The 13,676-nt window shown below is 52.4% G+C and overlaps 1 protein-coding gene across 8 annotated transcripts in view; it reads right to left on the minus strand.

Annotated features, from left to right (window-relative positions):
- ERI3 (ERI1 exoribonuclease family member 3) overlaps positions 1-13,676 on the minus strand; it is a 122,192-nt gene that overhangs the window by 23,808 nt on the left and 84,708 nt on the right. For all 8 annotated transcript variants that reach the window (XM_045860010.1, XM_045860006.1, XM_045860009.1 and 5 more), the window contains one exon: positions 944-1,043. In XM_045860010.1, coding sequence (XP_045715966.1) covers positions 944-1,043 — 100 coding nt within the window. The remainder of the gene's footprint in view (positions 1-943; positions 1,044-13,676) is intronic.

Raw genomic sequence — 13,676 nt, forward strand, 5'->3', positions numbered from 1 at the left:
CCCAGAAATACCCTTGTTTCTCCCCACTTGGAACAAAACCTATGCTTGCTTGAAAGCTTGAGAGCATTTGCATGCACGTGCTTGCACACACACACACACACACTAAATAAGATAGAATGACAGACATTCTTTCTGATGGGTACACACACAGGATGACAGTTGCTTCCATACATAGACATGTGCCCTCATAAAAATATACACAGATATATTGTCACACACCCCCGCATCCCTTAGATACACACATCACATGGACACATATGCACCCTCAGACTGCAGCTGATGTTGTCAGCTACACACACGCAAACTCACAGACGGACACATGTCCATCCTGACAGATCAGAGGCTAGCAGAGCCTCCAGTGCCTAGAACCACGGCCACTCTAGCCCCCTCCCAAGCAGTAATCCCCCTGAGGGTACACCCCCACCTGGTACCCCAAGTGGCCCCCTCCCAACCCAGGCACCGCTCAATGGACGCTGCTGCTCCTGCGGGGGAGTCAATACCCTGTGGACGGAGCCATCGGTCAGAAGGACCCCGACTAATTAAAAGCTGGTGAGGTTTAAATAATTCATCTCCTTAACTCCCATTGATCGCCCAGTTTAGTGGCCACAGACTTGAAACAATATTAAACAGTCTCCTCCAGCTCCACGGGGGGTAGGTAAGCTGACATATGCCCACCCCTCTGAGGACACCACCCACCAGGGATGCAGCTGGGGGCAGGGGTACCTTGGCTTGAACCCAAGGCCCAGAACCCAGCCTCCTCCTAAATATTGTTTTGAGAGTCCCTTTCCAATGGTTTGGTTTCACTCTCCCCTCACTCCACCCCCTTTCTCTGCTCTCCCCAGCTTTGGAGAGCACCCTGATAAAGTGCCGAAAGAGCCACAGAACCCCTCTGTGTACCAGGGGACTGGGGCATGCGGGCAGGGGGACATGTGGAGGGACTGACCAATGCCGCTGTGGGGCCGGCCTATGTGTTGCAGGCTGAGGCCCTTGTTCATGTCTAGAAGTCCATTCTTGGGCCAGCAGCCCATGGCGAAGCTGTAAGCCTGGAAGACAGGAGGCAAGAATGGTTAACAGAGGCCCTGACCCCTAAACCAACCCCATCACTCACCTTCCCCCCCAACCAAATCTTCCCCCCAAGGGCTTACCCTCATCACATCATTTTATGAAAGTCCCTTCACTGGGTCCCCTTCCCATCAGAAAACCCCTTCCTCCTCCAGAGCTTTCTCCTGGGTATCTCCCCATCAGAGGCCCCTGGCCCTCCCTAGATGCCACCCCACCCAGAGAGCTCCCGTTTACTGAGAGCCTCCTTGTGAGGATCCCTCTTCTCACCAGGTATCCATCCCCTTTACCCTTAGATTCCCTCCTCTCCAGAGTCCACAGCACTCTGCTGGACCCCCCCTCCCCACAGTGTCACTGGTCACAGAGACTGGTGTCAGAAAGGACTTGCAGACCAATGTATTCAAACGTCACAGACAGGAAAACCAGAGTGAGAGGGGGCCAACCACCTGCCCATGGTCGTTTCTTCTGAACCAGAGACAGGCGAGCTGTAGAAGGCTGAGTGCCATGGAAGGGCTCATGTGAGAGGGGTAAGGTCACCTGGTTGATTCAAGCAGCTGTGAGGGGAACACATGAAGGGTGTGTGTGTGTGTGTGTGTGTGTGTTAGGGGAAGCAGATCTCTGCTGAAGGTCAAGTGCTCACTTATGCATATTCAAAGCGGCTACCCATCGATCTGTACTTAATTGTTTTCCTGGGGTTGGGGAAGGAAGTGCTGGGGGCATCGATCTGCTCAGACCCCCAGCACTTCACTGCCCCCTCCATCCCCTACTCGTGTCACCTGGCTGCAGCCCACCTCCAGGGGAGGTTGGGGGGTAGGGTACATGGCAGAACAGGGATAGCACCCTCCCTTACAGTCCCTTACAGGCGTTATGACTTGATGTCACAGGTGAGGAAACTGAGATCCAGAAACAAGAAACACACAAGGGTTGGAACACCATTAAGTGGCCCAGCGGGAATTCAATTCCTGCTCAGCCCGTTTGCAAAGTCCTGGGCTTCTCTTCCTACCAGTGGGCTCACACAGCTAGCTGACACTTCAAACACTACCCATCCCCTCACCTTAGAAGTCCCCAGATATCATGCTGCTCTTCTCCCAATGGCAGGAAGCATGTGGGACAGCGGTCAACAGGAGTGAAGGTTGGGTGAGTCCACAGAAGTTAGGTGGCAAGCCTGCTGGCAACACTAAAGTGACTGCAGCCATGGTGGCACAGGCACTGAAGTGCCCCCGCCCATCATGGGGCCCAGGAGGTCCCCATCTCACTGCAGACTCTTTCACGAGGGAGAGCGCTCAGCACAGGACCAGAAACAAAAGACGGGAGTCTGTGCCAGGGCCAAGGAGCTGGGCAGGGAGCTAGCACCCTTCATTCCCAGCTTCAGGAACCCAGCCTCAGCCCCACAGGTGCTGAAAGGTGAGGAGCCAGTGTACCTCACCCTCAGCACCCTCCAATGCTGTTTTCCTTGACCACAGAGGTACTAGCCACAACCCAACTTCCCAGCCAACCCCCTCAACCCCTCCCCAGATCCCGGCCCCAGGTCCCAGCTGCAACTACCAATTGGGAGCTGAGTGTGGGACTCAAGGACAGGGGAGAGGTCACTGGCCAAGGCAGAGCTGGGGGAACACAGACAGGGAGGGAAAGCAGCCAGTGGGTGGTGCACAGCTGGAGAAGCTGCTAAGCATGGTCAGGGCCACGGCTGGAGTGCAGTGGGCCAGAGAGCAGCGGCGGGCCGGCTTTCAAGTACTTTAAAATCACTTACAAAGGCCGGATTAAACGATCAGAAATTCCATTTAATAGGACAAATAAAGAAATAACAATCTACTCTATCAGCCTGGAGAAGGCGAGCAGGATGGGGTTTTTTTCCCCTCTAAAAAGGAAAAAGGGAAGGAAGGGGAAAAAAGAAGGATAATGTGTGTTTACTCAAGCAAAGAAAAAAATATTTAAGTGATGTCGGGGAGAAGATTGCAGTAACTAGTGAAGAATAACATCGTCTACTTTGCTGTCAAATCACACCCGAATTTCAGTAATAGATTCTCGGCTGACACTCAATTCAATTCGAAGGTGATCCTGCTTTATCCCAGCCCATCAAATATTAAACACTTGCATTAGCAGGTGCTGCCGCTTCCCGGCTTAAAGCAGCAGGCGGCAGGGCTGCTGAGGCCCCCTGCTCTGCTCTCGGCTCGGGGACAGGGCAGCTCAGCGTTATCTGCACGTCATCCCGAGTCTTATCGCAGCTAAGCGGGAAGACCACTTCAGATAACATTAGACGCTTGCCCCAACGCGTGTCAGCATGATTAGATTATTATTATAATAATGACTCCCCAAGAACTTCCCCAGACTGGGACGTGTGAATGGGGGCAGGGGGGTGGAGGACAGCAGGGCCCAGGAGGACCAGGCCGGACAGAGGAGAGCCAGGACCTGAGGTGAAAAAGCAGGGGCACCAAGCAAGGCGGCAGCCCTGGTCCCGCCTGACGAATGCCTTTCAGGAAGGGCAGTCTAGCTTGTCAGAGCCAAGGCGAGATGAATTGGCGTCTTCACTGTGGCCACGGGTGTCGGGCCACACAGTTTCATATTCCTAGATAAGGCGTGATAACCAATTGCGGCCATGACATGGCCCCATCCAGCACTTCCTGGGGGGCGGGGGGGGGGCGCGTGGGTAGGGGGAGGGGCAACACAGGCACATGGGTCTGCCAAGCTCCTAATAAGAGGGATTTAATTTTTACAAATGCTGCTTCCAGCGGGACCTTCACATACCAGCCAAAGTCCAAAATGATATTAAAAATGGTTAATTAAAACTGCTCTCCTTCAGCCTGGGCTCTTTCCCTACTAACCCTGCTGAGAACCCAGGAATGTCTCCTCCAGGTACGGCCACACATGAGTACCAGTCTCACGGAGCCCTCCAGGCACAGTACAGCAGACCAGCACCTCAAGCTCCCCCTGCCACCTTGAGTGCCCCCCAGGCACAGCCAGCGGACAGAGAGCCACCCAGAGAATAGAGTCCTACAGCAACCTGTGCTCCTACTAACGTGTGGTCTGGATCCTTTCACCTGCTGCCCTCTGTACCTGCACCCACATGCCCACCCCCCCAGCACTCATCTCTAAAGCTCCTGCTCTCCCCCCAGATAAATACACCATCAGGCATGCATACCCACACAGTGTGCCCCTCCTCCCATTCTCCACTCCCTCCCAACATCCTCCCTAAGGCATTACATCCATCCAGGATTCTTAGCAGAGCCTTCCTGGGAGTACGGCTCAAGGCGAGATGATGTGGGCTCTCTCTCAGCTTCTGGCCAAGTCAAGTCTGGGACCCAGGGAACCATCAGAGCATGAGGAGTCAGGGAGGCTGTCCCCTGTAGGCTACCATGGGGACAGTGGAGACAGATGGGCCCATGCTGGACTGGAGGTGGTTAGGAAAGCTTCCTGGAGGGCACCAGGTAGAAAACATGGCAAGGGCAAAGGAGAAGGGCAGGAGCAAGCTTGGGGAGTGCACAGGCAGGAGCTCGGGCATTGCTGGGGCAGCCAACACGGACAGGAGTCAAATCTTGAAGTGCTGCCTCCCAGCTCTGTGCAAACTGGCATTGATTGAGGTGCCCCTTTCCCCCACTTGCTTCCTATCCCCACTCTCCTTCTCTCCCTCCTGCCAACCTATGGGGTGTCAGGGTAAGGGACTCAGAAGCTTTCTGACTTTGATCAGTGTGGGGCAGGGATGCTTTAAGGCCTCTCGCCAAGACCCGTGCCTGAGCCTCTTTTCCATGCTGGTTCCAAAATCTCCGAGTGCCACTGTGCCAGCTGCACTTCTCCCAGCCATCGGGGCCCACCTGACAGGTTCCTGACCAGAAGGCCGGCAGGTGGAAGGATGTCTCGGCGGGGGGGGGGGGCTCAAACCCTACCCGGGCCAGTGGAATTGGGGTGAGAGATGCTGGTCTACCAAACTGCGCCATCCCAGCCCTATGCCAGGCAGGCACGCACACTTCCCTTCCCCTGAGCTGCTGCAATTTCCATGCGTAGGGAAGCAGGTGCCGAGCTGCTCCCGGCTGGCTCTCCCCTCTCGTGGCTCTGCCCGCCTTGGCTGCTGCCCCATTAGCTTAGTGGCCAGCCATCTGCGACGGGCCTGCCACGCAGCCCTGCTGTAGGCGCGGCGGGTGGCCCCCTGTGTAACAGGGAGCTTTGCCATTAGCGCCTTTAATATTCTGACACCTCAGCACAGCCTGCTATTACATGCAAACGCTGATCGCCCTGTGAAATTACATTGCTGGGCCCGCGAAATGGAATCGTGTATAATCAGCCTCCTCCATGCACTGTCAGTCCCATCACAAACACGGCGCCCGGCGGCTTACGGGGGCTTAGCAGCTGCGACAAGTGTATTGGGTTTAATAGATGAAGTAGCCCTCATCGGCGGCACCATCAGATTCTTCAAAGAGGAAAGAAGAGGCATTGACAGCTGCTGGGGTATCTCTGCCCACCTACTCACTACCTGGCCAAGCACTGAGCGTGGCGTGCATACACAGTGGGCAGGGCAGTGGCTGGAGCTAGAGCCCCCCTCAGACTGCAGAGAGAAGCACAGACTGTCCTGCGACTTCCAGAAACCCAGAGCTCCCAGGCCAAAAGCAGCACATCCGACCTACCCAGCCTCTCCACAAGTTGGGGAGGAACAGATCTTTACCCAGAGCCCTGGGGACTGGCACCCTCTGGGCCATTTCCCAAGCTGACCAAATCAAACCACTGCTATTCCCATAAACACCTAACAGACAGAGCAGTAGATGGGGCGCTCTGGAGGACAGGGGAGAGCATCTAACTGACATACCCATCACCTAACCTCCCTATCTAACTGGCGAACTCTTCCGTAGCTGATGAACCAAGTACCTCGGCCACAAGTCAACACGAGGAGGGCCCGCCCAGGAGCCTGGTCCTACAGAAGGGCAGTGCCTGCGGGCTCAGGAGTCAGACAAATCATGAACTGGTTCCCAGTGCTGCCAGTCATCGGCACTGTAACTTTGGAGGAGTTATTAAGCCTCTCTGAACCTCAATTTCCTGGAATAGTAGTTCCAAAATGGAATGGTAGTTCTTTTCTCCAAGTATACCTGAGGTCACTCATGACTGCCTGTCCCACTGCTACCTCCAAATATGTTTGGTGCCGTCACCTAAAACACACTTTGCCTTTGAGAACGCTGTTCCCTCTCTGTTTTCTGGGTTCAGTCCAACACACCACTTGTGGCAGAGCCTATTTCCCTGTGATGGCTGGAATACTATCTCCCACCTCACGTGCTCTTCTTACAATGTGACTCATATATCCACCATAAAGAAGGGGAGTCTACGTCACCTCCCTTTTAAATAGGGTGGGATTTTTTTGTTGTTGTTTCAACCAACATAGTAATGTAAGAAATGTTATGTAATTTCAAGAAATACTATATAATTTTAGAAAAGCTAAGGCCCCTTCCTCCTGATTTGCTGGCCCCCTGGCCCTGGAGCCCTGAGCAGCCCTGAAATAGACTGCTTCGAGGCAGCCACGCTGTGAGGAAGGGCAAACAAGCCCACACAGAGGGACCGCACAGGGAAGCCTGAGACTAGGTGACAAGAGAAGCCCGCCAGCTCCAGCCGCTCCAGCCACGCGCTGCAGCCACTGACTCCGAACATGTGAGAGGACCCGAGCCCTTACTGAGTTCCTGATTGACAGAGACCATCAATAATTATTGTTTTAAGTCACTAAGTGTTGGGGTGATGGGTCATGCAGCAATACTAACCGGAAAACCAATGGAAACCCCACAGAGGTGACGTGAGGATTACCTGAGTTATTGCATGTAAAGTGCTTAAAACAAGGCTCTTTGAAAGTTATGTAAGTATTAGATTATAATTTTTAAAGTCACCCGTTCACTCCACATTGCCATCCAGAGATGCTGCCTTTTCTGTCAACGACCAAACTTCTGAAGGTTTTCTCCGCTCACCTCCACTTACCTCCCCCATCACTGCTCAACCCGTGCAGACTGGTTTCCAGCCTTAACACGACCCTTAGCTCCTGCTATAGTCAAGTCTTCACCATGCTGCCCACATTTGTGGGCAGTGTCAGGTTCTTGCAGCCTGCTTCATCTTTAAAACCCTTCTCCTTTGGTTTTCTCAAAGTCCTACTCTGAGTTTTCTTATGTCTCTGTGGTTTTCCTGTCAATCTCCTATACAGTCTCTTCTGCATCTGGTCATCCTATGTGTGCGCTCATCTGCTCTCTCTTCCTGTTTTTGTCTACACTCTACTACTCTTCCTGGGTGAGTTCTTCAACTTCCTTGTCTTCGATTTCTCCAACTTCTTCTTCTTTTTTTTTTAAATCCTCAACTGAGGATAGTTTATTGATTTTAGAGACAGAGGAAGGGAGAGAGGGAGAGAGAGAAAGAGAGAAACATCGATGTGAGAGAAACATCGATCTGCTGCCTCCCGTACATGCCCAAACCAGGGATCGAACCCACAACGACCTAGGCTCATGCCCTGAATGGGGGTTTAACCCACAACCTTTTGGCATATAGGGCAATGTTCTAAGCAGCTAACCCCCGCAGCCTCTCCGACTTTAAATCACTATTTCTTGCCTCTACTTGTCTGTCGAACATACATATTCTGTTGCCTACCTGGCATTTCCAACTGGATTTTACTTGGATACTTCATTCTCAATATATTTAAAAACCTATTTCAAACATCTTCTCTCCAAATAGCCCCTTCTCCTGGGTCTCCAAATTGCAGTGAAAGCCGTTACCACCTACCTGGTCTACCGGAACAGTGGGGTCAATGTTGCTCCCTTCTTCTCCCTCACCACCCACTAAGTCCTGGGACTGCTGTTTCACGTCCCTGAGACCTAAGAAACGCTTCAGCCTACCTAGAACGGCCGTCTGATTTCTCCCACTTTTTGTCCTAATAAGCACATATTCCTATACCAATACTCAACTCAAAGTACCTTCCTTTACGAAGTCTTTCCTGTCTCGTCCCTTCTATAAAGCCACCATACTCTAAACAGCACCTGCAACATTAGATTTGCTTACAAATCTGTTACCCCGAGATGGCGGGAGATTCTTTGGGCAGGGGTTGTAACTGCTGTGTCCCTGAATGGTCTCCACTAAGGGAAGGGAAAAAGAGACACCTTTTTGGTTGTAATTCTGCCACGCAGGAAGGCCTGGTTTCCGGAGTTGCTGCTGCTGGCAGTCCTACCCAGTCTCCTTCCGGAACCACTGTTGTCCTCACCCAGCAGAGCAGCTACTCCCTGACAGCTGTCCTTACAACCAGGGGCTCGGCTGCCTACTGTCAGCAAAGGAGACTGTTCCTGACCCCTTTTCCTTTTCTGAGCCCTTTGGCCTTATGGGTAGCCCCCACTCCTCAGGCCACCAAAGGCCTGGCCAGCACAGTGACAGCAACAAAAAGATGGACACTTGCATCAGGTAACACAAACCTATCCTCTCTGCACCCAGCTGGCAGTTCTGTGTGCTCACAGTGTTCCCTGACTACCAACATACTTCAGGGGCCCCAGAGCTGCGGCTGCCTCTGTCCATCAACAGAACCTGAGCGGGATAATTACCATCTCTGTGTACTTAACCTTCCCGCTCACTGCCTACAGCAGGACAGCTGCCTCTCGAGTGCTGGCCCACCACCTCAGCGAAGGCCAGGGCTGCACCACAGGTCCAGGGCCTGCATTTGGAATTGCCGCCGGCTCAGTTTGATCCCATGAGGGTCCTGAGTCTATTTTCAGGTAGAGGAATGTCCCTCATGTGCCCAGAGCTTCATTACCAAGTCAGAGGGGACCTGGGGACACTGAGGGTTCTGGGCTGGGAACCAGATACGGCGCTCCTCAGCCATGCTGCCTCAGCCCCTATGGAAGAGGCTGGCCCATCTGGGGACCTGGGGCACTGTCACAGAGTCAAAGGGAGCAGGTCAGTCTGAGCCAACTGCCCAGGGTGACAGTTCCATTGTGAGTTTTCTTTGTTTTCATTACAATTTCCTCTCTCATTGCTTCTTTTTAGCCAGCCCTTTCCTCCCTGGGGTGCCGGGGATTGAATGAAACACCACCCCTGGCTCCAATAAGTGTATTTCAATTACATCTGTCACTGCATAACGATATAATGATATATCATGTGATATTAAATCCATGGTAATCATATCAGGGATTTTTTTTAATCGTGCACTAATTGCATTATTACATCTCTATAATTAACAACAGGAGGTATGGAAATTCAGTTAAGGCAGAAGGCTCAATGTACTCCCCCCCACCCCACCCCTGCCCTAGCTCCCCAAAATTAGGCCCAATTAGGAGATGGGACTGCAGGGCACTAGCAAGATAAGCCAAAGCCCCTTCCTCCCTGTGCCTCAGCCATGGGCAGAGCTTTCAGCATCCAGGGCTGGTACAAACAGGCCAGACTGAGGCCAGTGTCTGCTCAAGACAGAGCCTTGGGCAGAGCCACTCAAAGGGGCCCAATGACAAGGCTCAGCTCGGCCTCCCAGACCTCCTGCCATTGTAGCACCAAATCTTCTCCACAGGGAGGGGGTGTGTCCTTTTCTTCAAACCAGCAAGGCCCTCAAAGGTGCTTATAAGGCACAAGGCAAGTTCCTGCCTCATGGCCTCCAGGACAAGAATTCCTCCTGCTACTGCTACATATACTTCCACCTTCTGACCTAGCCCTTTGTGGTGACAGCTCTCAACACCACCAGGTCCAGAAGCTGTGATGTCTCTGTCTCTTGGTCCTATCATCCCTGAACAGCACAAAACCAATTCTTCCTGGGGCTATTCCTCCCCAATCCTCCCTCTGAAGTCCGGTCCTTCGTACTATGTGACAACTGGGTTTTTGATAATCATCAGGGTCGTTCCCCTACCTCTCCAAAATGGTCCAAGTTCTTATGTCCTCCCACCCAGGCCTATATGGAGAGGGGATGAGCTCAGGACTATAGCTTGAACTATGTCAAATGACCCTGTCTCTCCCACCCCCTTCCTGATGCTGAGCTGTTGGGCTAATCCCCTGAGGGGTGTCAGAACCAGCCTGCAAAGCAAAATTCTGTGTTTCAAGTCCAAAGCTTTGAACTTGGCATGTAACTACCTCAGTGAGGGGCAGGCATTTTGCTAAGTTTGACTCTCAGAAGTTGGACAGGCCTGAAGATAAAAGAAAAAAAATCATGTCCTTTTTCCTAATAAAAAGGAGACACTAATAGCAGTCAGCACTTAGGCAGAGCACTTTAAGTTTCTAAAGTGCCTTCCAAATTAAAATATAAGCCTTTATTGAGATGTGACACCACCACAACCACCCGCCCCCTCAAACATGAAGGCTTGTATGTGCTTGTGCACAACACACGCACCTTCACTCTCTTTCTCCCTGGGAAAATAAAAAGGGTGCTTGAAACCTTCACCCCAGACCCCCTGCCCTCTTCATTGGCCTGTTCATGTAACGCACACTTATGGAGCAACTACCATGTGTCTGGCTCCATGTCAGGTGCCGCAGACACACAGATCAAGTAAATTAAGCCACTGCCTTCAAGGGGCTTCCGAGCTAGGAGAGACATGTAAACATGTATGTAAACTCACACACAGCAAGGGTCTGGGGCCCTGCGAGAGGGAAAACCCTAACCAGGCTTGGAGGAAAATCACCGAGAAGGACTAAGATGGCCTTCAGTGGGACATCCAAGGTGGGCTGCCTGGAGAAAGTGGACACAAAGATCAGGAGCTCAATTCAGTGGTTTGAGCTGAGGCAAGAAAGTCCCTAGGATGTGTGCAGGTGGTGCATGAAACTGAGGAAGTAGGTAAGATCACCGAGGAAGAGAATAAAAGCCCTCAGGGTCAGATGAGGCCCCTCTCTTCTCTGATGTTTGGAGGGGAAAAAAGGAAGGCTGAGAGATGGAAAGCTGAACACTAACTACTACAGCCTCCAGAGCTAAGGCCCAAAGAGCCTGCTCTCCAGGCACACCCAACATCCTGTCCCCTGTACCTCCCCGTGTTACCTCTACCTTCATCTGCCCAGGGGCAACGTGATTAAAAAGTATAGACTTTGGATCACACTGACTCATTCACAACAAATGTTTACTGAGAACCTGTTATATGCCAGGCTCCATGCATTCACTGAAGGCCTGCCAGACCCTAGCAGCGCACATGAATCACTTGTAGACCGTGTCCTCAAAGAACCCACCACCCTTTGAGAAGAAACACGTGGACACCAGTAAGTGCCCAGTCACCACAACGGAGAGTGGTCATCTCAGTTAGAGAGAACTGAGAGGGATATACGAGAGGAAAGCGCTCAGGCTAGAGGCACCTGGAGCCCGGAATGGGGTGGGCTGCCCCCTCTTCTCACCACACAAGCGGTAGTCAGCTGGCAGACACAGGACTCTCCACACAGACTGCAGATTGGGCTGGGGGCAGGAGTGTGAGGAGGACCCTGAGCCAAAGCAGCGACAGGACTGGAGACTAAAAGCAGTGAACCTGAGCCAGGATCTTCTGGTCACAAAGATGAAGGTTGTAAGGCTGTGACCAAAGCCACAGAGGAGAGCAGAGGGAGAGGCTCATTATATTGGCCCAGGATGACGGCAGGGGCACCTTTAGAACTAGCAATAGGACTTGAATAGGAAATGGCAACTCCAGCCCCCAGGCCTGTTTCCTCATTGGAAAGTGAGGGACTTAACTGCTTGATTTCGCATGATCCTTCTTGATTTGAAATTCACCACATCTGAGGCTCTTCAATCTCTCACAAGAGTCAGGCTTATTTCTGTCCTCATACCTTTGCTTATGCTATTTCCCAACCTTGACCACTAGCCTTCCTCTAACCCTCTCCAAATCCTGTCTGCCAGGACATAACCTTCAGGAAGCCTTTCCTGATTTCTCTTCCTCCCTCTTCCATGTCCCATCCTGACCTCCACAGTTCATCCCACACTCCTCCCAACAGCACTTGGCTTAATTACATATTGCATCTAGTCTAGCACTCTTACGTGATTGGTCTATGGACTGCCTTATCATCACTCTATGACCCCTGACATCCATGCCAGGGGTTGGAGGGAAGCTCTCTTCTCACTGGCCCTAGAAGCAGGCTGAAGTCTAGGTCCCTGCTCCCTCTGCCCATAGCTCTTTGAGAACTCGACAGGCCTCCACTTGAAAAGGGTGCTGAAAGCAATGATGTCTCCAAGTGCGATGGGAGATATTTGTGTCTGCTTTACCCTTGGCTTTTTGCTCCGGTTCAGGTAGGAGCGGGGTGGGCTGGCTGGCAGATCTGAGAGCGCGGCACGCCCCAGCGGGCAGGGCGCACAGCGCGGAGGAAGGCGCAAGTCAGTCTGGAGTGCTCCCCATTTATCAAGCTCACGCAGGCCGCCAGCCGAGCGAGTCTTTCTATCATTACACCTCTCAAAATCCGATTCATACCACTAATCCTGCCTTCATTCTCCCAGATTAATAACATCTCTTTCAACCTTCACAGTGTGATAAATAGACAAAGAGAGAACAAAAGGAGAGACAGAAGAGAGAGAAAGAGCTGGAGCAAGTCCCCATAATAGAGAGAGCCGAGAAAGAGGAGAGGGAAAAAAGGAGAGAGAGCGAGAGCAGGCAGCGGCCAGAGACTACAGCTACCTTAGAGAGCCACTGAGGAGAGCAGGCGCTGCGCCCCGCTATGCGCTCTGCTCTGTCCCCAAGAGAAAGAAAGGCTCATTAACAGCTCCTTCCTGCCTGCACTTTTGTTCAAATTCCTTTCTTCCCTTCCAATCCTGCTTTAGGTCAAATTCCAGTGAAAATGAGTCTTCTGGCTTCCCGGTCTCCCCCCAGCCTCCCTGCCAGGCCCTGGCAGCAGAGCTGGAGCTAGGCACAAGGCAGGGCTGGGCATGGGTTTAGCAAGGGTGGAGCACGCTGGCCTAAAGTTTTGCCAGATCCATTTCCTTAGCCTGAACCTCTGTTCCCTTCCCTGCTCTTGAGGTAGAATGCGAGAAGGAACAGAAATACGGGGAGCTTGGGGTCCACTCCCTAAGGCTCTGTCCTGTACATCTTTCCAACCTAAGGCTCCAGCTGGTCCAAATCCAAGGCCCATATCCCCCAGCAGACCAGGTAGGTGGTGAAAGTAGGTACCCTTCAGGCTTGCTAAAACGGAGAGGTGGCCCATGCCTTTAAACTATGAGGAAGTGTGCTAGAGAAAATGAACCATACTGGCTTCAGCTTTAGTCCTAGCACAACTGACCTGTGACACTTCCTGTTCTCCCTTCCCAGACGCTGGCCCACACTTGCCTCCATAGCACACTCTGCATCCTCCTCACAGACGCAGTTCGAGGGCCCTCCTGCTGCAGGAGGCCCACCTGAGCTGTTCCAGGAGAATTTAGGCACACCCTCTTCTGGGATCTGGAAGGCAACACCATTTATAATTACCCTGCAGAGACCGTCTCCCTCACTCCACTGGAAGTATGTCTTCTGAATTCTCTATTCCCAACTCTACGCTGCCCACGGCACTTCCATTTTTTCTTGACTTTGCCTAAATTAGACTTAGTGGAAGACGAAAGCCAAACATGGTTCAACCTTCCCTCTGGACTGCAAAGTATTCCTAGGCAGCTGGCAAGCCTAGCTCAGAGGCAGAGGCAAAAGCACTATGCACATGGAAGCTGAGTCGGTCCTGTGCATCCACTCTCCTCACCATCCATCAGAGCAGGTGAG

This window comes from Phyllostomus hastatus, unplaced genomic scaffold (assembly GCF_019186645.2).
Source record: "Phyllostomus hastatus isolate PE091 unplaced genomic scaffold, TTU_PhHast_1.1 phas_scaffold_182, whole genome shotgun sequence".
Classification (NCBI taxonomy): Eukaryota; Metazoa; Chordata; class Mammalia; order Chiroptera; family Phyllostomidae; genus Phyllostomus; species Phyllostomus hastatus.